The sequence below is a fragment of the Bos indicus x Bos taurus genome, chromosome 23 (assembly GCF_003369695.1).
Source record: "Bos indicus x Bos taurus breed Angus x Brahman F1 hybrid chromosome 23, Bos_hybrid_MaternalHap_v2.0, whole genome shotgun sequence".
Classification (NCBI taxonomy): Eukaryota; Metazoa; Chordata; class Mammalia; order Artiodactyla; family Bovidae; genus Bos; species Bos indicus x Bos taurus.
Genome location: NC_040098.1, coordinates 29,484,784 through 29,512,341, shown reverse-complemented (window position 1 = coordinate 29,512,341; position 27,558 = coordinate 29,484,784). Strand labels below are relative to the sequence as shown.

At 46.6% G+C, this 27,558-nt stretch overlaps 2 protein-coding genes and 1 long non-coding RNA gene across 3 annotated transcripts in view; all 3 read left to right on the top strand.

Moving 5' to 3' along the window:
- The window catches only part of LOC113882058 (BOLA class I histocompatibility antigen, alpha chain BL3-6), a 51,639-nt gene extending 45,844 nt beyond the window's left edge, over positions 1 to 5,795 (top strand). The window contains exon 7 of the mRNA XM_027525230.1: positions 5,659 to 5,795. Within this exon, the coding sequence (XP_027381031.1) occupies positions 5,659 to 5,780 (122 nt within the window). The 3' untranslated portion in view covers positions 5,781 to 5,795. The remainder of the gene's footprint in view (positions 1 to 5,658) is intronic.
- LOC113882063 (BOLA class I histocompatibility antigen, alpha chain BL3-7-like) lies at positions 624 to 5,516 on the top strand. The gene is made up of 6 exons (XM_027525236.1): positions 624 to 735; positions 1,051 to 1,320; positions 1,519 to 1,794; positions 4,572 to 4,847; positions 4,965 to 5,069; positions 5,488 to 5,516. Exons 1-6 carry the CDS (start codon positions 663 to 665, stop codon positions 5,499 to 5,501), a joined length of 1,014 nt encoding a protein of 337 aa, XP_027381037.1. The 5' UTR covers positions 624 to 662; the 3' UTR covers positions 5,502 to 5,516.
- A 3,984-nt stretch (positions 5,796 to 9,779) lies between the features above and the next one.
- LOC113882070 lies at positions 9,780 to 11,809 on the top strand. Its single transcript, XR_003508271.1, has 3 exons — positions 9,780 to 10,105; positions 10,789 to 11,126; positions 11,698 to 11,809. It is a non-coding gene; the product is annotated as an uncharacterized LOC113882070 (long non-coding RNA).
- The last annotated feature ends 15,749 nt before the right edge of the window (positions 11,810 to 27,558 follow it).

The following is a 27,558-nucleotide window of genomic DNA, read 5'->3' as shown; positions in this document are numbered from 1 at the left end:
TGAGAGTCCCTTGGACTGCAAGGAGATCCAACCAGTCCATTCTGAAGATCAGCCCTGGGATTTCTTTGGAGGGAATGATGCTGAAGCTGAAACTCCAGTACTTTGGCCACCTCATGCAAAGAGTTGACTCATTGGAAAAGACTCTGATGTTGGGAGGGATTGGGGGCAGGAGAAGAAGGGGATGCCAGAGGCTGAGATGGCTGGATGGCATCACTGACTCGATGGACTTGAGTCTGAGTGAACTCCCAGAGTTTGTGATAGACAGGGAGGCCTGGCGTGCTGCGATTCGCAGCACGGGGTCGCAAAGAGTCGGACACGACTGAGCGACTGAACTGACTGACCTAGCAGGAGGGAAGGGATCAGGGCAAAATCCCAGGTCCTTGAAGGGCGAGCCGGTCCGGATCTCAGGGTCAAGGGCGGTGTCTGGGGCTAGGACGCTCCATGTTGGGGATTCCCCGTCTCCCAGAGTTTCACTTTCTCTGTCACAACCTGTGTCGAGCCCTCCTCCTTGGCTCCTCCTGCTTGGACACTCGTGACGCCGCCCCAGTTCTCACTGCCACTGGGTGTTCGGTTTCTAGAAAAACCAATCAGCGTCTCGGCGGATCCCGATTACAAAGTCTCCACTGACCCGCCCGGATTCTGCTTCTTCCCAGACCCAGAGGATGCGAGTCATGGGGCCGCGAACCCTCCTCCTGCTCCTCTCGGGGGTCCTGGTCCTGACCGAGACCCGGGCGGGTGAGTGCGGGGTCGGGAGGGAACGAACTCTGCGGAGAGGGGCGAGGGGATCCCCCGGGAGCCTGGGGGCAGGACCCCAGGGAACGAGCGACCCCGACGCCCCTGCCCAGACCCTCCCCCTCACCCCTGGTCCCGTCCTGTCCCTCCCTTGCATCCCAACCCCTCTTTTCTTCCCCCTCCGAAGTTCGGGCCGGTCTTCGACCGCTTCCATCTCGCTGGCCCTAAGCCCCCTCCGCCCTCCCGGCCCCCTCACCTCGGACCCGGGACCCGAACCGCGAGGAGGTCCGGCCGGGTCTCACGCCTCCCCGCCCCCAGGCTCCCACTCCCTGAGGTATTTCCTCACCGCCGTGTCCCGGCCCGGCCTCGGGGAGCCCCGCTTCATCATCGTCGGCTACGTGGACGACACGCAGTTCGTGCGGTTCGACAGCAACACCCCGAATCCAAGGATGGAGCCGCGGGCGCGGTGGGTGGAGCAGGAGGGCCCGGAGTATTGGGATGAGGAGACGCAGGGAGCTAAGGACGCCGCAGAGGCTTTCCGAGCGAACCTGAACGCCGCACTCGGCTACTACAACCAGAGCGAGGCCGGTGAGCGACGCGGGCCCGGGTCCAGGTCACGACCCCCATCCCCAGGGACCGCCCGGGGTCTCCCCGAGTCTGCGGGTCCGAAAGTCACCCCAACATTGTGGAATACGCCCGGCCCGACCCGGGAGGAGCTCGCGGGGACTTGACGCCCTCTCATGTTCAGTTTGGGCTTAATCACCGCGGGTGGTCGGGGCGGGTCAGGGTCTCACACCGTCCAGGAGATGTACGGCTGCTACGTGGGGCCGGAGGGGCGCCTCCTCGGCGGGTATGATCAGTACGGCTACGACGGCAGAGATTACCTCGCCCTGAACGAGGAGCTGCGCTCCTGGACCGCGGCGGACACAGCGGCTCAGGTCTCCAAACGCAAGTGGGAGGAGGCAGGTGCTGCGGAGGGCGAGAGGAACTACCTGGAGGGCGAGTGCGTGGAGGGGCTCCGCAGATACCTGGAAAACGGGAAGGACACGCTGCTGCGCGCAGGTACGAGGGGCGCGGGGCCTCCCTGATCTCCCCTCGGGCTGGAGCTGGCTTCGCACGAGGAGAGGAAAATGGGGTCCCTGTGGGAACAGCGCCCCAGGTTCTTGTCAGGAGAGGGAGGAAATCCGCCCAGGTTTTCATATTCTGTACAAGACAGTCACCAGTGTCCCCACTTCTCTGAAGACCAATTACGGAATCCAGTGTCTTTGAGGAAGAAGCAGGAAACAAACCATGCCTGAAATAGCTGGTCAGCGGTGCCCTTTAACCCTGGCCGCCATCTTGTGATCCATGACTTTCTCAAGGCCCGTTCTCACCCTGAGAACATCTTACGAGGCCTGACTCCAGCTTTTATGAGCCATTCAGCCTCCACCAGAGTCAGAACCTTTAGTCTGTATTCGCCCCCTCAAATTTTAGAGCGCCTATCCTAGTCTCGCCTTTCTTTGGGATTGGAATGAAAACTGACCTTTTCCAGTCCTGTGGTCACTGCTGAGTTTTCCAAATTTGCTGGCATATTGAGTGCAGCACACAATGGTGTGACCACTGACCTAGAGCCAGACATCCTGGAATGTGAAGTCAAGTGGGCTTTAGAAAGCATCACTATGAACAAAGCTAGTGGAGGTGATGGAATTCCAGTTGAGCTGTTTCAAATCCTGGAAGATGATGCTGTGAAAGTCAGTTTTCCAATCCCAAAGAAAGGCAATGCCAAAGAATGCTCAAACTACAGCACAATTGCGCTCATCTCACATGCTAGTAAAGTAATGCTCAAAATTCTCCAAGCCAGACTTCAGCAATATGAACTTCCAGATGTTCAAGCTGGTTTTAGAAAAGGCAGAGGAACCAGAGATCAAATTGCCAACATATACTGGATCATGGAAAAAGCAAGAGAGTTCCAGAAAAGCATCTATTTCTGCTTTATGGACTATGCCAAAGCCTTTGACTGTGTGGATCACAATAAACTGTGGAAAATTCTGAAAGAGATGGGAATACCAGACCACCTGATCTGCCTCTTGAGAAATTTGTATACAGGTCAGGAAGCAACAGTTAGAACTGGACATGGAACAACAGACTGGTTCCAAATAGGAAAAGGAGTACGTCAAGGCTATATATTGTCACCCTGCTTATTTAACTTCTATGCAGAGTACATCATGAGAAATGCTGGGCTGGAAGAAACACAAGCTGGAATCAAGATTGCCAGGAGAAATATCAATAACCTCAGATATGCAGATGACACCACCCTTATGGCAGAAAGTGAAGAAGAACTCAAAAGCCTCTTGATGAAAGTGAAAGTGGAGAGTGAAAAAGTTGGCTTAAAGTTAAACATTCAGAAAATGAAGATCATGGCATCCGGTCCCATCACTTCATGGGAAATAGATGGGGAAACAGTGGAAACAGTGTCAGACTTTATTTTTTTGGGCTCCAAAATCACTACAGATGGTGACTGCAGCCATGAAATTAAAAGATGCTTACTCCTTGGAAGGAAATTTATGACCAACCTAGGTAGCATATTCAAAAGCAGAGACATTACTTTGCCAACAAAGGTTTGTCTAGTCGAGGCTATGGTTTTTCCAGTGGTCATGTATGGATATGAGAGTTGGACTGTGAAGAAGGCTGAGCGTTGAAGAATTGATGCTTTTGAAGTGTGGTGTTGGAGAAGACTCTTGAGAGTCCCTTGGACTGCAAGGAGATCCAACCAGTCCATTCTGAAGGAGATCAGCCCTGGGATTTCTTTGGAGGGAATGATGCTGAAGCTGAAACTCCAGTACTTTGGCCACCTCATGCGAAGAGTTGACTCATTGGAAAAGACTCTCATGCTGGGAGGGATTGGGGGCAGGAGGAGAAGGGGATGCCAGAGGCTGAGATGGCTGGATGGCATCACTAACTCGATGGACGTGAGTCTGGGTGAACTCCAGGAGTTGGTGGATGGACCAAGGGAGGCCTGGCATGCTGCGATTCATGGGGTCGCAAAGAGTCGGACACGACTGAGCGACTGAACTGAACTGAACTGATCCTAGTCGCTGGAGAAGGCGATGGCACCCCACTCCAGTACGCTTGCCTGGAAAATCCCACGGATGGAGGAGCCTGGTAGGCTGCAGTCCATGGGGTCGTGAAGAGTTGGACAGGACTGAGCAACTTCACTTTCACTTTTCACTTTCATGCATTGAAGAAGGAGGTGGCAACCCACTCCAGTGTTCTTGCCTGGAGAATCCCAGGGACGGGGGAGCCTGGTGGGCTGCCGTCTATGGGGTCACACAGAGTCGGACACGACTGAAATGACTTAGCAGCAGCAGCATCCTAGTCTCTCGTTCTAGAATTTTCCAAGGACTAATATAGATCATCCTTGATCTCCGAGATGAGGCTATTATCTAGTTCTTGTGCTGCTTTTTTCAAAACTGTGGTCTTGAATGTTCTGTAGCTCAGAGGGTAAAAAATTTCGTACTAAGTCTGGATATCTGATATGCAGCCTGGTGACTATAGTTGATAATAATCCTGTATTATATACTTTAAAATTGATCTTAATCACTCTTACCATCCCTGTCAAACAGACACACACATAAGGTAAGTTGATGATTACATTAATTAGCTTCAGAGTGTACATATATATATATATGTACACTATAAGCAACATGTAGTACACTCTAAATGTGTACTAATTTGTTAAGTATATGTCAGTAAAGCTGGGGAAAAAATCCCTGTCTGTCCTTTCTCAGGATGGTCACATGATGCTGCTTCAGTGACCCATGGAGGTAACACAAACTGTGAATTTTCTGATTCTTCCTCAGACCCTCCAATGGCACATGTGACCCATCACCCCATCTCTGACTATGAGGTCACCCTGAGGTGCTGGGCCCTGGGCTTCTACCCTGAGGAGATCTCACTGACCTGGCAGCACAATGGGGAGGACCAGACCCAGGACATGGAGCTTGTGGAGACCAGGCCTTCAGGGGATGGAAACTTCCAGAAGTGGGCAGCCCTGGTGGTGCCTTCTGGAGAGGAGCAGAGATACACGTGCCATGTGCAGCACGAGGGGCTTCAGGGGCCCCTCACCCTGAGATGGGGTAAGGAGGGGGTCGGAATGGAGCTTCCTCTCAGATAAAGCAGGAGCCCTTCAGGACTCAGTTCAGCAAGGTCAGGACTGAAGCCTTAAGTCTGGTCTCCTTCCCTTTCTTCCACAGAACCTCCTCAGACCCCCTTCCTCACCATGGGCATCATTGTTGGCCTGGTTCTCCTCGTGGTGGCTGTGATGGCTGGAGCTGTAATCTGGATGCAGACACACTCGGGTAGGGAAGGGAGGGAGGGCCCTGAGTTTTCTTATCTCGCTGGGGGTTTCAAGCCCAGGTAGAAGTTTACCTGCCTGGTTATTGAAAAGTACCCTCCACACACGTGTGGAGTCTGGAACTGATGTTATCACTTGTCTTTTCTAAAACACGTGTGAAAACGAAAGACAAATTCCTAATTCCAGCTGGGGACCAGGTTTCTAGCACTTGAAGGTCAAAAGGGAGGTCCTTGCTGAGAACAGACCTCCAGGAGGGCAGTTAGTCCATTCCTTACACATCTCCTTTCTCTGTGTTCCCTATCCTAGCGTGAGTTTTGACCACAGTTCCAGAAAGTTCTCTGGGGTCCAGGACTAGGGATTCCTCTAGCATCTTATGACTCAGTCTTCTCCCTGGCCTCTCACATGATATTTTCTTCTCACAGGTGAAAAAGGATGACCTACACCCAGGCTTCAAGTAAGTATGGAGGGGGTGATTCCTGAGACCCTTGTGAGGGTGCAGACGGGAGGCCATGGGGGGCTCACTCTCCTCAAAGTGCCTTCTCTTGTTTCTCTCCTGTGGGTTCTAACCACGTCCTGGTCTTGTTCTCCCCCAGGCAGTGACAGTGCCCAGGGCTCTAATGTGCCTCTCACGGTTCCTAAAGATGAGACCGTGGGCAGTTTAGATTGGGAGAGGGACTGGGGTAGAGGGGACACACTGGGTGGCAGGGGTCTCTGAGTGGGACATGTGAGCGTGTGGGGGGCTGTGGAGAACGTCAGCCCTTACATGACTGACCTGAACTGGTTCCTGATTCTTTTCTCTCACATTGTGAGACACCTGCCTTGTGGGTGAAAGGTTGTTGCTGAATGACACAAAGTCACCAGGATTCTTGGCCTCCGGAGGAGAAGAATTCAATCCAGGGTCAGAGACGAGGCTTGATCACTCAGAGCTTTTCTGTAATAAAGTTTTATTAAAGTATAAAGGAGATAGAGAAAGCTTCTGACATAGGCATCAGAAGGGGGCAGAAAGAGTACCCCCTTGCTAGTGTTAGCCATGGAGTTATATACTCTCTAATTAGTTATTACAGTGAATCAAAAGACTGTCTGGAGGTTGTAAAGACCTCACTAGACCTACTCCCATAATTTACACCTTAAGATAACAGGATTAGCCAGAAGGTTGTTTCCAGTCTAAAATCGATCAGTCCTGGGTGTTCTTTCAAAGGAATGATGCTGAAGCTGAAACTCCGATACTTTGGCCACCTCATGCAAAGAGTTGACTCATTGGAAAAGACTCTGATGCTGGGAGGGATTGGGGGCAGTAGGAGAAGGGGACGAAAGAGGATGAGATGGCTGGATGGCATCACCGACTCGATGGACGTGAGTTTGAGTAGACTTCAGGAGTTGGTGACAGACAGGTAGGCCTGGCATGCTGCAGTTCATGGGGTCGCAGAGTCAGACACGACTGAGCGACTGAACTGAACTGAAGGAATGTAGAGAAACAAAAAAGTTTGTCCTTTCCTCCTCCTTGAGAATTCCAGACCCCTCTCTCCTTGGGGACCCCTAGACTTCTTATTAACCTGCCTAGGAAATAACTCTGTCATGGGGACTGAGTGATGCTTGATCCTGCTTTGTGATGTCAGATCCCCAGACTGCTCTTTCTGCAGCTGCATCTGAATGTGTCTGTGCTCCTATTAGCATAACGTGAGGAGCTGGGGAGACTGGTCACCCCTGCCCACCGTGCCCCCTCCCCACCCTGACCTGTGTTCTCCTCCCTGATCCACTGTCCTGTTCCAGCAGAGACGGGGTTGGGCCATGTCTATCCCTGTCTTTGCTTCATATGCACTGAGTAATGGTGTCTTATTTCCTTATCTGTATATATGAATTTTTTTTTCTAATTAGTGGCATGAAGGGGGATCAGATAATAAAGGTGAGGATTCCTAAAGTTTGAAAGAGAAAATAAATGGAAACACTGAGAACCTTCCAGATCCATCCACATTTGCTATGCTGAGTCAGCTGCAAGAGGTACAGGCAGACTCTATGAGGGGCTGAGTGTGGACAGGGCCTGTGCCCAGTCAGTGATCAGTACATGGTGGGTATGCATTGGACTACCCATGCACTGCCCATGGTCACTCCTGGACTGGGTCCTCTTCTCCATTCCTTTGTCCTTGTCCCTTCATTAAACCCTTGTCCCACCAAGGACCTGTGATCATGGACTCAGAAGTCACCTGGGCCTTGTTGTATCTCCAGCACCATGGGCAGGGTGCGTTTCTTAAAAGGTCAGCCTAGGCTCAGGCCTTGCTCCAATCCTTAGCTCCGGTTTTGGTTTTTTTTTTAACATGTTTATATTTTGCTTATTTAGTTATTGATTTTTCTTGTTGTTGGTGTAATGACTGTTCTTTTTCATATGTAGAGTCCTGGTCTCATTCTTCTCTGGGTTACCCCATCTCTGACAGTAGCAGGGGTCACTTTGCCTGTCATTGTCCCCACAAGTCTAAGGGGTCCATGCACACAGGATTCTCAGTGGTGTCAAGAGAGAAATTTCAGAGTCATCCAGCTCTTAAACTCCTTTTAGAGATTTTGCTGGATTCTTCTTTCCAACTTTTCTCCAACTTTTAAAAGGAACCACGTGATGGAACTTGCAAAGAGGAGGGACTCAATAGTTTCATATCTTGACTTAATTCTTGCTGGACTTCTCTCTTCTCTGCAGTCTGCCCCCTTTTCTGCCCTTACATCTTCTAAGGCTACTACTGTTGGCTCCCATCTCAACTCATGGATTTAGAAAACAGATCTAATAAAATCACAGAAGGTTGACTACAGGAGCCAGAAGTGAAGGCTCTTCCTTTCTGAAGAGACAAAGAGCCTTGTGTGTGGTGCGCAGGCTGATTGGTGTGGGAAGGAAGGGAGATCAGCCTTTGTGAGCAAAATGCAGGCAACATTGAGGTCAATGCAAATGGATGTTCTGTTGTAGCTGCCGCAAGACAGCATGTGGCCTGAGATCACATTAATAAAGACACTGTATCTAGAATAGTGAAGTGCTTTACATTGACCATTCATTGAACTGATATTTGTTGTGTGCCAGAGACATGACACACTATTTTTGCATCTAGGAGAGTTCAATGAACACCAGACAAACCTTGTCAGCCATGTGCAGTGTGTTCTAGGAGGAAGGGTCAGAGTGTGTACTAGGAGCCTAGTAAGAAGTAAGAAGGGAAGTGTTTCCCTTAGAGGTTGGTTAGTGCTCTGAGGCCGGTGACCCAGCATATAAGTGTGTGGGGACACTACAGGTGGCTGTGTTACTAGGGTGGACAGTGGGCCTCATTGCGAAAGTGACCTTTGAGTAAAGATGTGAAGGACATGAAGGAATGTCCACAAGGATGTTTGGGGGAGGGTCTCTCCAGGCAGTGGAGCCTCCAAATGTACAAGGGAAGGAGAGTGTCTGTATTCGAAGGAAGAGTCAGGAGGCAGGTGTGACTGAAGGAGCAAGAAGCTGAGATGAGATCCAAAGATGGGCCAGATCCTGTGGGCCTCCAGGATGTTAAAAGGGGTTGATTTTATCTCAGTAGGATATGAAGTTACAGGATAATTTGAACAGAGGAGGACCTGCTGTGACTGCTCTCTAGAAGCATCGGTCAGGCTGCTGTGCAGAGTCAGGAGGTAAAGGGTGAGGGAGGCGCAGAAGAGCCTGAGGGAAACAACGCAGGGTCCAGGGTGGGGATGCTGCTGCTTGTCTGGGGTGTGAGCAGGGAAGATGAGTGAGTGGATTCTTAATCTATTCCGAAAATGCGTTTTACAGCATTTCCTAGTGGATTCAATCTGAGTTATGAGAAAGAATGAAAGAGGATTGCAAAATTTGAGATTTCCAACTAGGCAAGTGGGGCGCCTATTGTGGAAATGAGGGGAGTCTCAAAGGAGCATATTTGAGGAGGCATCACCATCAACATTCAGTTTAGGAAAGTGGCAACTGAATTGGGTTTACATGAGATGACTTGACTGGAGAAATTAGATGGAAGAGGTTGTTGTTGTTCAGTCACCTGGTCGTGTCCATCTTTTTGTGATCTCATGGACTGCATCACTCCAGGCTTCCCTGTCCCTCACCATCTCCAAAAGTCCACCCAAGTTCATGTCGATTGCATCAGTGATGCCATCTTGCCATGTCATCCTATAACACTGTCTTCACCTTCTGCCCTCAATCTGTTCCAGCATCAGGGAGTTTTCCAATGAGTCAGCTGTTCACATCAGATGACCGAAATACTGGAGCTTAAGCTTCAGCATCAGTCCTTCCAATGAATATTCAGGGTTGTTTACATTTAAGACTGATCAATTTGATCCTCTTGCTGTCCGAGGGACTCTCGGATGTCTTCTCCATCACCACAGTTTGAAGGCATCGATTCTTTGGTGTTCTGCCTTCTTTTATGGTCCAGCTCTGACAACCATACATGACCACTGGGAAGACCATAGCCTTGACTCTAGGGACCTTTGTTGGCAGAGTCATGTCTCTACTTTTCAACACACTGTCTACGTTTGTCATTGCTTTCCTTCCCAGAAGCAATCATCTTCTGAGTTCATGGCTGCACTCACCATCTGCAGTGATTTTGGAGCCCAAGAAGAGGAAATATGTCTCTATTTCCTCGTTTTCCCCTTTTATTTGCCATGAAGTAATGGTGCCAGATGCCATGATCTTAGTTTTTTCAATATTTAGTTTTCAGCCAGCTCCTTCACCCTCATCATGAGGCTCTTTAGTTCCTCTTCACTTCTGCCATTAGAATGGTATCATCTGCATATCTGAGATTGTTGATAAAATAGGTAACACTATATAAATGATGTTTAGAGCCTTGAGAAGATGTCACAGATGAGGAGAGAATTGGCTACAGAAGGGGAAGGACAAGGACTGAACCTTGGACCCCCAGCGCTATGGGAACTGATGAGACCACACACCTGAGCAGACAGCACAGTTCTGACACCACGTCTAGACGGCACATGGAATGGGGTCCTGATCCTCCATATGCGCAGGACTCACCTGCACTCCTCTTAGAGACAGACTATCTGGAACAGACATATAACATGGTTGGTACTGATCTTAAGATCTCACATGTAGTAGGGTGTCCAGGATGCCACATGGCTGTGCACCAGCCTTATCAGTAGGGCTCATTCATAAGGAATTTCTGGATTCCGTGCCCAACATTCTGAGATGTGGGTCTGGGAAGAGTCCTGAGTATTGTGTAACAATCTCTACAAGCAGTGCTGAGGTTCACGCAGACTGGGATCCACTGACGTTAGTGATCAGAGAATGATCAAGGTGGGGAGGAGTCTTAAACACACAGTTAAATGTTTTTCCTGAGAGGAAAGAGACAAAACATTTGGTGGGCATTACATGTTGTTTCTGCCATGTGCTATCACTAGGTGGAGTGATTATCAGCTCAGCATAAAGTCTCTGAGTTGCTGACTTCTAAATCTTCTCCACACACACAGAAGAGGTAATTATGTGACATGGTGCAATTGTCAGATAAATCTATGGTGGTAATTATTTTGCAGTACAGAAGTGTATCAAATCAACAACTGTACTCCATAAACTGATTCAGTATTGTATGTCAATCATAATAAAGCAGAAGGAAAAGTCTTTGAATCCTTGATGTCTGAGATTTTCCCTACATGGTATTCTTACTTAGTTCTGTGTGGGGGGGAAAAGGATTTCAACTTGTTCTAAATGGAACAGAGAGAGACAGACTTGTGGTTTTGTTTTATTTCAGAGAAAGCCTCAGAACAGCCCTGAGGCTACACAGCCGGGAACAGAATCAACGATTCCACCCGGGTCAGGTCCCACATAAGAACGCCTGCCCTGCAGGCGGGCACAGACACCACTGTTCACAGCACTGTCAGCCCTGATGCCGAACAATGGACCCTGCGGCTAGACCTGTTGTCTCTGCTGCTCCTGACACCTGGACAACACACTGCCACCTCCGCCATGTGTGCCAAAGCACTCAGCCCAGTTCAGCCTCTGTGTCACCGTGTCCTGAGTCAGAGTCCAGCATGTGGTCACCTGCCTGGTGGAGCCTCGGGCTCTTTCAACCTGCAGGAATGTTTGGAAGTAAGGTTTTCTGTCTTATGGAGGAAGGTGGGCTCTGTCTACTACCAAGATTGTCAAATGTGGTGGTGGTTTAGTGCACTAAGTCATGTCTGACTCTTGTGACCCCACTGACAATAGCCTCCCAGGCTCTTCGGTCCATGGGATTCTCCAGGCAAGAATACTGGAGTGGGTTGCCATTTCCTTCTCCAGGGAATGTTCCTGACCCAGGAATCGAACCTGGGTCTCCTGCATTGTAGGTAGATTACCGACTGAACAATGAGGGAAGCCCTAACTTAGGAGAGGATACAGAATCTGGGGTTGGAGAAGAAGGGTGAAAGAGGAGAAAGAAAGACGAATTTTAATTTGTGGAGCAGTGATCTAGATCAGAACTTAATCTACTACCTTGTAGCCAGTCTGATTGGATGAATGAGTAAGTGACTAATAAATGACATCTTTCAGCTTCTTCTGTGATGTTCTGTTATGAGGTCCAACTCTGTCTACTCTAGTTTATACTCTCAGATAAGCAGAGTTCACTTCTGAATGATGAAATGATTACTCAAAATGTCTTCTCCCTGCTGTTGTCTCTTTCCAGGCTTAAAACAAGAAGACCTATAAGTCCTCATGGGATGCATACATATATACTGACATCTTACTACATGTTTGATCCCTGGGTTGGGAAGATCCCCTGAAGAAAGAAAAAGCTACCCACCCCAGTATTCTGGCCTGGAGAAGTCCATGGACTTCCATGGGGTCCATGGGGTTGCAAAGAGTCAGACACAACTGAGTGACTTTTCCTTTATTACATGTTAATTTCTCTGTATATGTATTTTGCTGGAGAAAGTATCTATAAAATTGATTATTTTACATGTGAACCACACAAACATCTTTTAAAAATACTAGTTTAGACACCAAGCTATAATCTCTGGCCCATGGAGTCTTAATCCATCAGTCTTAGCAGATCCAGTGATACAATGAAAATGCTCATCTTTTTCTTGGCAATTCCAGTCTGGGTCAAAATAAAGTAGAAGTTTACTTGCTTACACTCATTTTAAATGTCTGTTTGTTTCTTATTGTGAGCTGATAGCAAACATTTCACAAACCAGCACTGGCTCACAGAAGAGATAAAGTATCATTGATTAAGCCGGACTTGTATTCTGGTGACTACCCTGGTGCCAGAAAAATTGCAGGATTGAAAAAATAGGCCTAGAGATTCAATTTTCGGTAGCATAGTTGGCCTGGTTTAAAGGCTTCCTTGTTCAGTGAAAACAAATAAAAATAATAGATTAGGTATAAAAAGCTTCCATAAAGTACAGTATCAAGAGAATAAATGTGTAGGCCAAACTATAAATGTGGGCAATATTTCAGAGGGAAAATTTGTTTTTATGCTTAGGGCATTAGCCAAATCTGGAAAAATCTTACCTTTTGTTTGTTCAAGCTTAGGAGCTGTAATAGGAAATGTAACCCAGAGTTTATTCGCCTGGAGAGCATAAGAGACATCCTCTCTGTGAAAATCCAGAAACCAAGATTCATATCCTTAGAAAGGATGTGAAGAATTTGGAACCATGGAACCTGCTAGTGGGAATATAAAAAGGTGCTACCACTTTGGAAAACAATCTGGAAGTTCTTCCAAGTTTGAACCTAGTGTTACTCTATGACTCATAAATAAATTCCATTCCTAGATATTTACCTGGGAAACAGTAAAACATCTGTCTACACTAAAGTTTATATGTGACACTCACAGCAGCATTAATCATGATGCCAAACAGCAGAAATAACTCAAATCTCCATCCCTTCATGAATGAATAAATAAAAGCGGTATAAACCTGCATTGGAAAATTATTTGAAAATGAAAAGAAGGAAGTACAGATGTCTAGTACATGGATGCCTAGCATGGGTGAGCCTTGAATACATTATGCTCTGCAAAAGAAAACAAGAATAAAAGATCATATTAATTGTTGGATTTTATATAAGATTTATATGCAAATCCATTTAGACCAAAAGTAGATTAGTGTTTGTCTAGAGATGAGGGGAATGTTGAAGGGAAATGGGGGCTGACTTCCCAGGAATAAATTGGTACCTCAATGCTTGCTTACATGCTCAGTCTCTCATTCATGTCTGACTCTTTGTGACCCTTCAGACTGTAGCCTGCAAGACTCCTCTGTTCATGCAGTTTTCCAAGAATACTTGAGTGAGTTGCCATTTTCTTTTCCAGGGGATTTCCCAACCCAGGGAGTGAACCCATGTCTCCTGATTCTCCTGCATTGCAGGCAGATTCTTTACCACTGAGCCACCTGGGAAGTTGGTACCTGGATAACAACATTCTAAAAATGCTTCTGGGTGATGAAAACCTTCCAAAATTGGTTGTGGAGATGGTCATGTCTCTCTGTGAATATGCTAAAATTGATTCTTCTCAGTGGGTGAATTATATTTCAATAAAGTTGTTCTAACAAGTGCTACGTTGTTCAGTCGCCCAGTCATGTCTGACTCTTTGTGATCCCATAGACTGCAGCACACCAGGCCTCCTTGTCCCTCACCATCTCTTGGAGTTTGCCCAAGTGGAGTTTGCCCAAGTTCATGTCCAATGCATTGGTGATGCCATCCAGCCATCTCATCCTCTGACACTCTCTTTTCCTTCTGCCCTCAATCTTTCCCAACATCAGGGACTTTTCCAATGAGTTGGCTGTTCACATAAGGTGACCAAAATACTGGTGTTTCATCTTCAGCATCAGCCCTTCCAATGAGTATTCAGGGTTGATTTCCTGACTGATTTGATCTCCTTGCTGTCCAAGGGACTCTCAGGAGTCTTCTGCAGCACCACAGTCTGAAGGCATCAATCCTTTGGCTTTCTGCCTTCTTTATGATTCGGCTCTCACAAATGTATGTGACCACTAGGAATATCATAGCCTTGACTATAGGGACGTTTGTTGGCAGAGTGATGTCTCTGCTTTTCAACACAGTGGCTAGGTTGGTCATAGCTTTCCTGCCAAGAAGTAATCATCTTCTGATTCTATGGCTGCAGTCACCATATGCAGTGATTTTAGAGCCCAAGAAGAGAAAATCTTTCTGTGGAAAGCTTTTAAAGAGATGGGAGTACAAGACCACCTTATCTATCTCCTGAAAAACCTGTATGTGGGTCAAGAAACAACAGTTAGAACCCTTGTATAACAACAGAGTGGTTCAGGATTGAGAAAAGAGTACAACACGGTGACAACAGAGCTTTCAACAGCATGTCATGACCCACACAGTCAAAGGCTTTAGTGTAGTCAATGAAATAAAGGTAGATTTCTTTCTGAAATTCCCTTGCTTTCTCTATGATCCAGCAAATGTTGGCAATTTTATCTCTAGCTCCTCTGCCTTTTCTAAACCCAGCTTGGACATCTGAAGTTCTTGATTCACATTATTCTGAGGCCCAGCATGCAGGATTTTAAGCATGACCTTACTAGCATGGGTTGTTGTTCATGTACTCAATCGTGTCTGACTCTTTGCAACCCCATGGACTGCAGCATGTCAGGCTTCCCTGACCATCACCAGCTCCCAGAGCTTGCTCAAACTCACGTCCATTGAGTTGGTGATGCCATTCAACCATCTCATCCTCTGTCGACCCCTTCTCCTCCTGCCTTCAATCTTGCCCAGCATCAAGGTCTTTTCCAATAAGTTGACTCTATGCATCAGGTGGCCAAAGTATTGGAGATTCAGCTTCAGCATCAGTCCTTCCAATGAATATTCAGGGTTGATTTCCTTTAAGATTGACTGGTTTGATCTCCTTGAAGTCCAAGGGACTCTCAAGAATCTTCTCCAACATCACAGTTCAAAAGCATCAGTCCTTTGGCCCTCAGCTTTCTTTATGGCCCAATTCTCACATCCATACATGACTACTGGAAAAATCACAGTTTTGACTATACAGACCTTTGTCAGCAAAGTAATGTCTCGGCTTTTTAATATGCTGTCTAAGTTGGTCATTGCTTTTCTTCCAAGGAGCAAGTACTTTCTAATTTCATGGCTGCAGTCACCATCTGCAGTAATTTTGGAGCCCAAGAAAATAAATTCTGTCACTGTTTCCATTGTCTCCCCATCTATTTGCCATCAAGTGATGGGACTAGATGCCATGATCTTAGTTTTCTGAATGTTGAGTTTTAAGTCAACTTTTTCACTCTCCTCTTTCACCTTCATCAAGAGGCTCTTTACTTCCTCTTCACTTTCTGCCATAAGGTTAGTGTCAACTGCATATCTGAGGTTATTGATATTTCTCCTCACAGTCTTGATTCCAGCTTGTGCTACATCCAGCCCGGCATTTCGCATGATGTACTCTGCATATAAGTTAAATAAGCAGGGTGATAATGTACAGCCTTGATGTACTCCTTTCCTAATTTGAAACCAGTCCATTGTTCCATGTCTGGCTCTAATTGTTGCTTCTTCACCTGCATACAGGTTTCTCAGGAGACAGGTGAGGTGGTCTGGTACTCTCATCTCTTTCAGAATTTTCCAGTTTGTTGTTATCCACACAGTCAAAGGCTTTGGTGTAGTCAATGATACAGAAGATGTTTTTCTGGAATTCTCTTGATTTTTCTATGACCCAACAGATATTGGCAATTTGATCTCTGGTTCCTCTGCCTTTTTAAAATCTAACTTGAACATCTGGAAGTTCTCAGTTCATGTATCATTGAAACCTAGCTTGGAGAATTTTGAGCATTACTTCACTAACGTGTGAGATGAATGCAATTGTGCAGTAGTTTGAACATCCTTTGGTATTGCCTTTCTTTGGGATTAGAATAAAAACTGACCTTTTCCAGTCCTGTGGCCACTGCTGTTTTCCAAATTTGCTGGCATATTGAGTGTAGCACTTTCACAGCATCATAATTTAGGGTCAGAAAAAGTACAATTGGAGGCAGGATTGCACTTTACAATTTTTCAAAATGATCCAGTAAGGACGACAAAAACCAGTCCACCTTATGAGCCAACTGAGCAGGAAGTTGCCTTTAATGGGTCACCTAGTGGCAGGGCCAGCTCCAGGCCAGATGTCTGCCCCTTCTGCCTCTTGTAGCTGAACTCTTACTCCATGGTGATCAGGCCTCCATTTCCTCTTCCACAGGCCATGTCACATGTTGGAGCAATACCAGGCAACCCGGGGAATGGTTTTAGCCCCAGGAAAAAACATCCAGGACACCAAGGTGAAGCCCACTATAGCTAAAGAGAGTGAATTTACCCCTGATATAGAACGATGAGGCACCTTCTCCTTCCCACTCTAAGTAAAGGAGCAGGGAAGCTCTCTAGCCCCTTTCCCCTCAACCCCACTTTGTGACATTCTCCTTAACTCTCCACAGACCCAGCAGAGAAGGGCTTTCCTGAGGTTCTAAGGATCCCTGAGAGCCATTCGCAGAGAGTAACGGAAAAGAGCTTGTAGCTGTTGAGCGAAAAACTGTCCTCTTTACTTCTGTGGATTTTGATTTAAATTTTGATTTTGATTCCATTATTTAAAACTAGATCATTTTTTTTAAACTTCTGTGAGATTAGAAAACTGAAGAATTGTCATATTGCTGAAACTCAGTCAGTATATGATTTCTTCTCTGATATTTTCCAGCCAAAAGATGAGGGAATCCAACCCAATAGAAGGATAAGACAATCATGTCCAGTGCATTTCTAAGTATAATAAATGTGACTAAGATCCACCTAGAAGGCTAACCAGGAAAAGAACTTACAAGGAGACTATGAGGAAGTTGGGGGTCATCATGACAGTACTAAATTAATGACGCCCTCATGTGTCCAGTGTATGTGACTTAAAAATTACTCTGTAACTGTTGTGGCGCAGGTCTTTTCATTCATAATTTCACATCCCCTTAACAGTAATGCACCCAGGGTAGATTCTCTAACATGTTTTTATGCACAGGAAATTGATACTCAGGAAGAACAACACATGCATTGAGGTCACACAGCTCATATAGACTGTTAACCAGACAACAGTCCTAGCCTCAGTCTTGTTTCTATTTTGATTGGGGCTCTGTGCTCTCTGTGCCCTACATGCTGCTTCTCCAACCCTAGGGTCCAGTATCCAGAGGACACGTGGGTCAATCAGATGCAGGGCAGGCAGTGTCACCACCAAGCCTTGGAGAGAACTACAGGGCAGCACATGGAGGCAGCCTATGTTCAAACACTGTTCTCTCCCTCCCAGAAGGGCCTTCACGTCCAAGGCCTGGGAGCAATAGAAGTTATATAGAAGGGCAGGGGCCGGGAGCCATCTCCCTCTGAGCACTAAGCACGGACCAGCTTGAGCCTAATAACCACAGCCCGGGAAGCCCAGGGTATCATTTCTGATGACGGGGCCTGTGTCCACTCACTCTCAGGGTTATGGAATGAGGATGGACAGGGTGCTGCTTCAATTATCTTGGCTAAAATGAGGAGCTGGAAGAGAGAGATTCATAGAAGGATGTTTGCAGACTTCCTGGTAGGTCAATGGTTAAGAATCCAAGTGTCAATACAGGGACATGGGTTCAATCCCTGCTCTAGGAAGATTCCACATGCCTCAGAAAAACTAAGCCTGTGGGCCACAGCTACTTAGCCCACACACCGCAACTACTGAAGTCTGCATGCCTAGAACCTGTGCTCTGCAACAAGAGAAGGCACTGTAATAAGAAACCCATGCACCATATTAACAGTAGCCCCCACTCACCCAAACTAGAGAAAGCCTGTGCCCAGCAAAGAAGACCCAGCACAACCATAAATAAATAATAGAAGGATATTTGTAAGACAGCGGGGCCCATGAGGCTGACTAAGGAGGGAACGTGAGTCACACACTCTCACCCCAACTTGAGCTTCTGGCATGAGTGTGAGCAGTGGAATGGCAGAGAGGCCAGGCCTGACTTCAAACACTGCTGATCAGCTCTCTCCTCCTCGGGGGCCGACCTTGGGCAGTGCTCATGTTACAGCAGGCACACGTTGCATGCTGGGACTGGTGATGGCCCCACTGAAGCGTGTGTGCCTGACACACCTGACAGCTTCCTGGTCTGTTCAGTCTTGAGAAAATCACACCAAATAAGGAGGGTGGAGCTACAGAAAGTCATGACTGCCAGGAAATGTTAGGGTCTAGAGCTTGTGCTTAAAAATCATTCTAAACTCACGTGTACAGATGAGGTAAATAGATTCTTAGCGGCCATGAAGGTTGGTCTGTGGCAGAATGTGGATGGAAACCCAGGACTGCTGACCCCCAGTCCACTGCACTTTTCACTGCTCCTCAAGGAAGGACAAAGCCTGAGGGTCCCAGGAAAAAAGTGGAAGACTCTCTTCTTTCTGTTTCATTTCCTCACAGAAAAAGGTGAGACCCAATGGAGCCAGAGTCAGGCCACCAGAAGACACAGGTTTGTCTGAGAAGAGTCTATTCCTGGTCGCGGTTGAGTGTAAGATATTTGATCATAGAGTTTTAAGTGATGGGTGAGAATAACACTAAGAGGTGGCAGTCTAGTAGCAGGTTTTATTTCATATTGTCCCAGTTCAATCTTCCTCACAAAAGGTTATTAATTTAGAGGGGACATGAGGAATCAAAATTAGATATCAAAAGGATACCCCAGTCTTCAGGAGTTCTGCATGTTGTAAGTCATAAAATCTGCTCTTACAACAATTGGCATGAGTTTCAGGACAGTTCACCTTGGGAACACGAGCAGATATGCTAGAAAAAGTGACCCAGGGTAAGGCCTATGTGCACAAAGCTAAGGGCCCTATTGAGGAGTCACAGTCCATGCAAACAGCCCTATTTACTTCTGTACAAGTTCAACGTGTATTTGTGAATGAAATATGAAAAAGTCTCAACAGTCTGTGTTGGGGGAGCAATTGTGCTTAAAATAGCAGAGTGAAGAAAGTTTGAGATTCTCTGCTGGAGGAAATAATAATTGAGACTTAAACTTTTGAAAGCAAATGATGATTTTCTATTTCTCTGAGGGGCCATGGCCATCAATCCAGAGAGAGGCCAAAGCATAGTAGGGTCTTCGTGAACTACAGGCTAGGGCAACCTCCTCACTTAGAAATGGCTTCTACAGCAGCAATCACTGAACGTGAATAAAGAAAATTAAAGCATAAAGATATCTGGAAAGTTCCCTTTTCTTGTGAGGAGAATGCAGGAAATAGGAAAAATAGGTCATCCTCCAGTGATCACATTGGAGCTGCTCTTCTGTCTCAGGTGCCAAGTGACTGGACACAAACACCTCATCTTCCTGAGACACACACTCCTGCCCTTAAAAGAGAAGTAACACTTTCTCTCTTTGCCACATCACATTTAAGTTGTCAAGAGCCTTAAATGTGTGTTTTGTAAACCGTAGGATGACATGGACATTTAAGTCCTTTTCATAATATCATTAATAATAATGACTTCTCCCATCCTGTGCAGGAGGAAACTGAGGAACAGATGGCTGAAGGGATAGGCTCTGAGTCTAGTGAGGGGTAGGATCTGGGTCTCCTATTCCAACCCAGTGGAGCTCTGACCCTCGGACGCTTTCTCTAGCTGTGCAAGTGGTTCTGAACCAGGACATTGCTCACTTAAAACTACTGTGTCCTAGAATGGGGAATATGTGGCTATGAGGGGCTCTGTACTAGGACCATCTGCTCCTCCTAAAGGATTTACCACCGACCCCTATGTGCTGGTTCAGGACGGCTTCTCCTCTGGGACCACCCCTGGAGGGTGGCATCTTCACACTAGGTAGACTGCATCCTGGGGGTGGCTCTAGAGTCAAATGGAAGAAAGGGAAGGATCTCCCACTGCCAGAAGGAGGGGATCTGGGCTGTAGGGTCACCAGGGGACAGCACTGAGTGAACTCTCACACCCCCAAAACCAAACCAACTCTGATGAAAATTCCCCAATGACAGAGGTGACTTTCAATATCAGGAAGGGGCAGGTGACCTTCACTACTGCACATAAAGAGGGTACCATTTTTACTCTTCAGGTTCTTTTACAGGGAAATTAGCCCCATTCTTTGGCCTCGAGGAACCAGGGGTACTGCTGTATCCCTGAGACAGACACGGCCTTTTATGAGACCCTGACGAGAGATGAGATTCTAATCACGATGGTCAAGTGTTTCCATGATTTATTGGTCAGCAGTGAGGGGGCAGATGTGGCAGCCACCCTGCCACCACACCCCTGGGATTCTGGAGGACAGACAAAGCTCTGTTTCCTTCACTGTATCTGCAGGATTCCCCATCCCACCCCCACTGCTCCCAACACAGCAGGATGCTACATGTTGCGGTTGCTACATGTCATCATACCATTTCCAGCCCACATCTCCCACCCCGCCCAGATTGCCTCCATGTAATTGCCTCCAGTGGTCTTCAGACATCAATGTGCACAAGAACCTAGGGTGCTTATTGAAAATGCAGATTCCTGGGTCTACCCACAGAGAACCCAACGCAGTACTGCTGCAAGTCGGGCAGAGCTTGAGAATTTTCTTTTTTGAGAAGAGTTCTGAGTGTTTAGGGATGGCTCTGTAGAGCAGTGCTTCTGGAATGTTAAGATGGAAGCAATTATCTCAAGGGCTTGTTACAATTCGGATCCTGATTCTCTAAATTGTGCGCTGGTCCCGAGACCCTGCATAGCTACGAAACTCCCACAGGGAGCTCTTGCTGCTGCTCCCCGGACCACACTCTGAGTAGCCAGAACCCAAAGTTTTCTCAGCTATCTGGGCCTAAAAGCAAAAGCGCCACAACCAAACACAGTCCTAACTCTCTCTCACTGTCTGTGGAGTAGAATCCATTCTCCTTCCTCCCGTCAGGTAGGTGCCCCCAGGGAAGGTTCCTGCCCTGTCAATTTATCTCAGCTCCACACCTTCCCCCTGTGGAGCTCTGTCCTGACATCTAGCTCTACCAGCCCTCCTATTAGAAGTATGAATGTTCCTGGGTCTGTGAATTAGTAAATAAGGAAAAAGGCAGCATAACACATAAGGGCGATTAAGTGTCAGGAAGGAAAATCACAGAGTTTCCAAACTTGGACACTTCAAGTGAAGGATATTGGATTCTTAGACTTTCTTGGGAGGCTAGACAGATCATTTCCAAAGTTCTCAGGACTACTGCACAGTTTAGAAAATCAGGATCTATGTTTTAACAAGCCCTTGAGGCAATTGCTTACATCTTAACATTTCAGAAGCACTGCTCTAAAACCATCTTTCTCAAAATGTCGTCCCCAAACACTCAGAGCTCTTCTCAAAAATTTGGGATTCTCAAATTCTTTCAGATGTAATCTATAGTCCCATTACTCTTTCTGTTGTAACACAGAGAATAAGATGCATTTAAGTTTTCTCCTGAAAGAATAGCAATCCCTCTCTCTTTTTTTTTTTATTTATTTACTTATGGCTGTCCTGAGTGTTCATTGCTGTGCACGGGCTTTCTCTAGTTGAGCGGGGGCTTCTTGTAGTGGCTTCTCTGGTTTTGGAGGGCAGGCTTTAGAGCGAGGGCTCAGTAGTTGTGGATCACGGGCTTAGTTGGTCTGCCACATGTGAAATCTTCCTGGACCAGAGATCGAACCCGTGCCTATCGCATTAGCAGGCAGATTCTTATCCACTGTACCACCAGGGAAGTCCCTCTTTGTATATTTTTAAAATTACTCTCTTGCGGTGAAAAAAGAAGACTCTTCTAAAATCAATGAATCAAACCCTAAGACATAACCCAGAGCTCCTGCTGCTCCTTTGAAGTACAGTGTTGTCCATCTCTTGCTCCAATGAACCTTGGTCTCTGACAACCCCCAGCTCCTACAAGCTCTTAACTACTTGCCTATGTCCTTACCTCCATGATCAAATCCTCAGAGCTACTTGAGAGTGAGTATTTCACCTTTTTCATTCAAGTTCACAGGGTGGCAGAAATGTACAGTGAATGAAAGAACCCAGAGCTGGTTAAGCCAACCCCAGTGAACAGCTTAGGCTTTGCAGTGGACACAGCACAGTGAGGAAACACTGTACAGTGTTCTTCAGGCTACAGTGTCCACAGGATACTTGTTCCCCATAGGAAGGACAACCAGGGGTCATTTACAACAGTCCTGCAGGGATCACTTTGCCGGAGGTGGGTTAGAGCAGAGTCTATGCTGGGTATGAGCAGCACAATCATTTGGAGCCTCTGGAATGTTCAGAACATGGAGCTGGGTGACTCCAGTGTCCTGCACAGATGAGCTGACTGGGGGGTTCCTCCTGCTGTTATCTCCTCTCAGTCTAGCCTGGTAGGCCCATCTCTTCTGGGCACTCAGACAATGGGCTTATCCAGCACCTCTCTCTTCAAAGGGCTGGTCACCACGCATGCCCTCCCTAGTCAGGGTCTGGAATTTCCCACTTAGACTGACACCCTCCTTTCATCTCATATGGTCTAACACTAGAGCAGTGGTTCTCAGTCTCTGCGGCACAATTCGATGATTTCTTCCCTGCCTGTGTTTTGATCATGGTTTTAACAACCAAACTGATGTCTCAAAGTGATCATTTGTTTTCTTGTACTATTTATAAGAGATATTCTAAAGGTTGGCATGAAGCAGAGGTGGTTACATCATCTTCAGTATTGAAACATAAGTCCCAGATAGCAATGAGATCCCAGACTGGCCCAGCTGCCCTGGGGGTGGAGGGGTGGAGAGGATGATGAAACTCAGACTGATGGACACCAGCTGTCCATTCTCCTCCTGCGGCAGATGGTTTTTTCCTTTAGAGCCACTGACCACCCCCCCAACCCTGAGGTATCTTTATTCACAAACCTGTGGCAAGAAACAATATTTTAAAAGTGACAGGTGATCATCCAGGGCTTCCCTGATGGTTCAGTGATGAAAAATCCACCTGCCAATGCAGGAGATGCAGGAGATATGGGTTCAATCTCTGGGTCAGGAAAAATCCCCTGGAGGAGGAAATGGCAACCCACTCCAGTATCCTTGCCTTGGAAATCCCATGGACAGAAGAGCCTGGAGGGCTACAGTCCAAAGTGTGGCAAAGAGTAGGACACAACTGAGCAACTGGGCACAAGGAAATGATCACTCTAGAGATGGCTGTCCTCCTTCTCTTGGGTTACCTCTCCTGACTAATTGAGAACAGGGAAAACACTGGACAGACCCATGGGCTGAGACTCACGGCCCATCTCTGGGGCTCACTACAGACTCCAGGCTCCACCCCATGTCCCCCTCTCTGTGCTCCAAGAGTGACCTATCTGACCATCAGCTGGGCAGCTCCTTTTCTGCTGCTCTGGGGCCACTGTTTTTGACGCAGTAATTCCCACTGTCTTAGAAAATAAAGAGATAGTATCCAAGTAGCCCAGCGCTGTGACATGAGGACAGACTTGGATGTAGCTGTGATGTCTTAGTGGGACTCTGGCAACCTCGGAGTCAGGGCCAGGGGGACTCCCCAAGGGCTGCACGGACCTTGCTCTCCTTCCTCTCCCTGCCATGGTTCTCCCTGCACCCCAGCCTAAGTGGGGCTGGTGAAGGAGTTGGGGGAGGTCTTGTTCTGGAAGAGAGGAATTCCTTTAATCACTTCCCCTCTTTGCTTTTCTCTTTCCCCCTCTTCCATGTGTATTTGCGTTATACCATACCTGTAAGGACAGGAAAATACCTAAACTGTAAGTATAATTTCCAAGCAATAATATCGAGCTGACACCTATGTAATTATCATCCTGGTGGAAAATAAAGCTTTTACTAGTGCCCAGGCCAGAAGCCCCTGTGCCTCTACCCACCTCCTTGCACACGAGTCCACTAAGTGCCCCCCCCCACCGCCCCTCTCTGGTTCCTCGCCCTCCACTCCCGTGGCCTCCATCCCATGGTGTCACTGTTTCCTCCCTCTCTTCACTTCTCCAGGAGCCTCCCCGTCTCCACAGGCCATTACCTTGGGGATCTCCTCCTCTTCCTCCCTCTCTTTCATCTCATCCTAGGATGAAGAATCCCGAGTTGATTTCCTGAAGGAAGAGCCTCCAATCACAAAAGCAACAGGAACAAGTGACAGGAACTTGGGGTTCAAAGACTGATTTCAGGACATTGAGGGCACCCAGTATGTTTGTGGGGTCCCTCCTGGACCTGGAAACCAGCTGTTATAGCCTGGAGATCAGCTGCTCCCTGAAGCCAAAGTCCTTGGTCATTTAATGGGGAGAGAAATGTCTGTGTCAGAGTGTATGTTGGGAAAACAACTCGGACTCTGAACTTGATGCTGGATGGGGCCCTGACCCACTGGAAGGGAGATCCTGGGCAGGTCCCTGCTAAGGAGGTCAAAAGGGAGCTCAGGTCTCTTGTCGCCAGCCCTGTGGCCTCATGGGAGCGCCACCACTCTGCTCTCTCCTGTTCAGCACAGCCTGGGGAAATGGCTGCCTTGCAGGCTGGACAGCAGCAATGGGAGATGGAGATGCCTTCAGAGGCATCTCTATTATCACTATTAAGTTCAGCTCATCGTCTGGCCAGGGTAGCATTCCCTAGCTATCTCCTTGGGACCTTTCTTTTTTACTTCCCCACTTTCCACACTGCAGTCTGGAGAAGGAAGTCACAATGTGCAGTGCACACTTAAAGAGTGCTCTGCTAGTACTTCCCTGGTGCTATAGTGGATACGAATGCCCCTGCCAAGGCAGGGAACACGAGTTTGATCCCTGGTCTGGGAATATTTCACTTGCAACTAAAGCCCAGGCATCCATGCGCCACAACTACTGAGTCCAAGTGATGCACCTACTGAAGCTCGTGCACCTACAGCCTGTGTTCCACGGCAAGAGAAGTCACTGCGATAAGTCCGAGGACTGCAGTGAAGAGTGGCTCCTGCTCTCTGCAACTAGAGAAAGCCTGAGCGCAGCAGCGAAGATCCAGTGCGGCCAATAAATAAATACATAATTTTTAAAGGGCTTTCTGCTATAAACATTGGTGTGCAGGGTTATGTGCAAAACTAAGTTTTCAAATGAGTTAGAGAAATACTAGATTGATTAGTAGCCTGGATGGACAGCTTCCATCCATGAGCTTCATAAAAAACTGCTGACTAATTTCTAGCGGCTGCGCTGCTTCCTATTCCTGCCCCAGTGAGCGTGGGTTTCTGCTGCTCCACGTCCTGATCAATACTCGGCATCACAGGTTCTTGGATTATAGCTACTCTAATAGGGGTGTGAGGATGTATCATTGCTGGTTTTCTTTGCATGTCCTAATAACATGTGACAGTGAGCATCTTTCCCTATATATTTTCATTGAGATACCATCTTTGATGAGATGTCTATTCAGACTTTTCCTCATTTTTATTTTTTCCTCAATTTTAATTGAGTTATTTGTTTTCATATTGTTGAGTTTAAGTGTTCTATGCATATTCTAAGTCCTTTACTAGATATGTAAATTTGTCAATAATTTCTCCAGTCAGTGGCCTGAGGTCTATTACTGACAATAGCAATATATATTGATGCATAGTTATATTTTTCTAGTGAGAAAAATTAGAAATTGCTAACTGTCTTGATATCTGAGTAGAGGACTTGAGTGACTGGAGCATGCAGGGGAGAATATGAATTATTTATTTTGTATATTCTTGAGTATTTTTGCATTTCTCTCAGCTTCCCAGGTGGTGCTAATGGCAAAGAATCTGCCTGCCAGTGCAGGAGATGTAAGAGATGTAGGATCTGTCCCTGGGTTGGGAAGATCCCCTGGAGGAGGGCATGACAACCACTCCAGTATTCTTGCCTGAAGAATCCCATGGACAGAGGAGCCTGACAGGCTACGGTCCATAAGGTCGTAAAGCATTGAACACGACTGAGGTGACTGAACGCACATACACACACCCACACACACACATGATATATGTGCAATGTACGGTATACGTGCAATGTATGATACATGATCTAATGTATATTCACTGTGAAACAACTAATAAAGTGTTGAGAGTGATAAATGACAAAGTAAAAAAACCCTGTAATCCTTACACCCAGTGAAATTTGGTTGCATTTTCTTTTAGTTTATTGCACATCTTCCTGCTGAAACATTTTCTAAGCTGATGAGCCCAGACCTCAGTGGCCTCCAGCCTGCACTCCCCTGATGCCATTTCCCGTCAGCTCACTCTCACACCTCCTGAGAAGGCTAGTTCTCATCCCTCTCTCCCTCCTCAAACCCTCGGCTGCCTCCCTACTCCCTGTTCTTAATGCTGAGCTTTCCACTCAGAAAATAATACTCAGTCCATCCTCCTCCCCCCGCATTCCCACACTAGCACCTGTACCTTTACCTTCCACAGTGATGATGGACGCCCCACCCCGCACATCTAAGGCCGCCCCTCAGCGTGGGCACAGGACCTGATTCCATCCTTCCCCGTGTCATCAGTTTCCCACTCTCTACTGGCTCCCTCAGTCCTGCACACAAACATGCTACAATTCCTCTCATTAAAATTAATTAAACATAAATAAATAAATCCAAACAAAATCCTGCCATAAACATCCACCATTCTATGTCCAGTTTCCTTCCAACTACTGCTCCATGTCTAGGACTCTTCTTACGGAACAATTCCTGAGTCCAAAGTCCACTCTCTCACCTACTGGCTTGTCTTTTTATTTTTAGTTAGTGGATCTATGCACAAAATTTTAAGAAATAAAATACTTCTACAAGACTTGAAATCAAGATGGATGTCCCCCATCTCTTGAATATCAGAGACCAATTGTTTTAGCTCCTTCAGCTGATTCTCTATTTCTTCTATGTCTCTTAAAAGCATACCTATAACACTCCTTTCTGGTTTTCAGTTTTATGTACCATTTGTAGTTAATTGGTTTTTCTTTCACATATCCCATCTTCCCAATTTATAATTATAAATCTATCATTTTTGTAATTTTGATTAGCTCAATGTCCAATATTTGTATTATTATAATGATGGAAAAGCTAGTCACGACTGAGCATTTAGTAGACTACAATTTCTTTTTGTTCTTTCTTTTTTTGTGTGGAGGTGACAGATATCTTTATTACCTTGATTCTGGTGATATTTTCATAGGTGTTTGCACATGTACAAACTCATCAAATTATATATATTAAATATGTGCAATTTTTTGTATAGCAATTATACCTCAATGAAATTGTTAAAGGTTTCTCTGGTAGTCCAGTGGTTAAGAATCCACCTGCCAGTGCAGGGGTTCGATCCTTGGTCAGGAAAGATTCCACATGCCAAGGGGCAATTAAACCCGTGCACCACAACTACTGAGCCCACACGCCCTAGAGCCAGTACTCCACACAAGAGAAGCCACCGCAGGGAGAAGCCCAAGCACTGCAGCTAGAGAGCAGCCCCTGGTCACTGCAACTAGAGAAAGCTCAGATGTAGCAAGGAAGACCCACTGGAGCCAAAAATAAATCAATAAATACATTGTGAGAAAGTAAATAGAAAAGAAGAAGATTGGATTATATAGTTTCTAAAACTACTTTTTCATTTTCTATTTTTTGTTTTTTATTTTATAATTTTTATTAGAATTTAGTTAATTTACAGTGTTGTGTTAGTTTCAGGTATACAGCAAAATCAATCTGTTACACACGTACACATATCGA

Excerpts from the sequence above, each read along its gene's own strand:
- LOC113882063 (XM_027525236.1), top strand. The coding sequence starts at position 663 with ATGCGAGTCATGGGGCCGCGAACCCTCCTCCTGCTCCTCTCGGGGGTC. Across the intron at positions 1,795-4,571 it reads GGACACGCTGCTGCGCGCAG|ACCCTCCAATGGCACATGTG; the intron begins GTACGAGGGGCG and ends ATTCTTCCTCAG. Across the intron at positions 4,848-4,964 it reads GCCCCTCACCCTGAGATGGG|AACCTCCTCAGACCCCCTTC; the intron begins GTAAGGAGGGGG and ends TTTCTTCCACAG.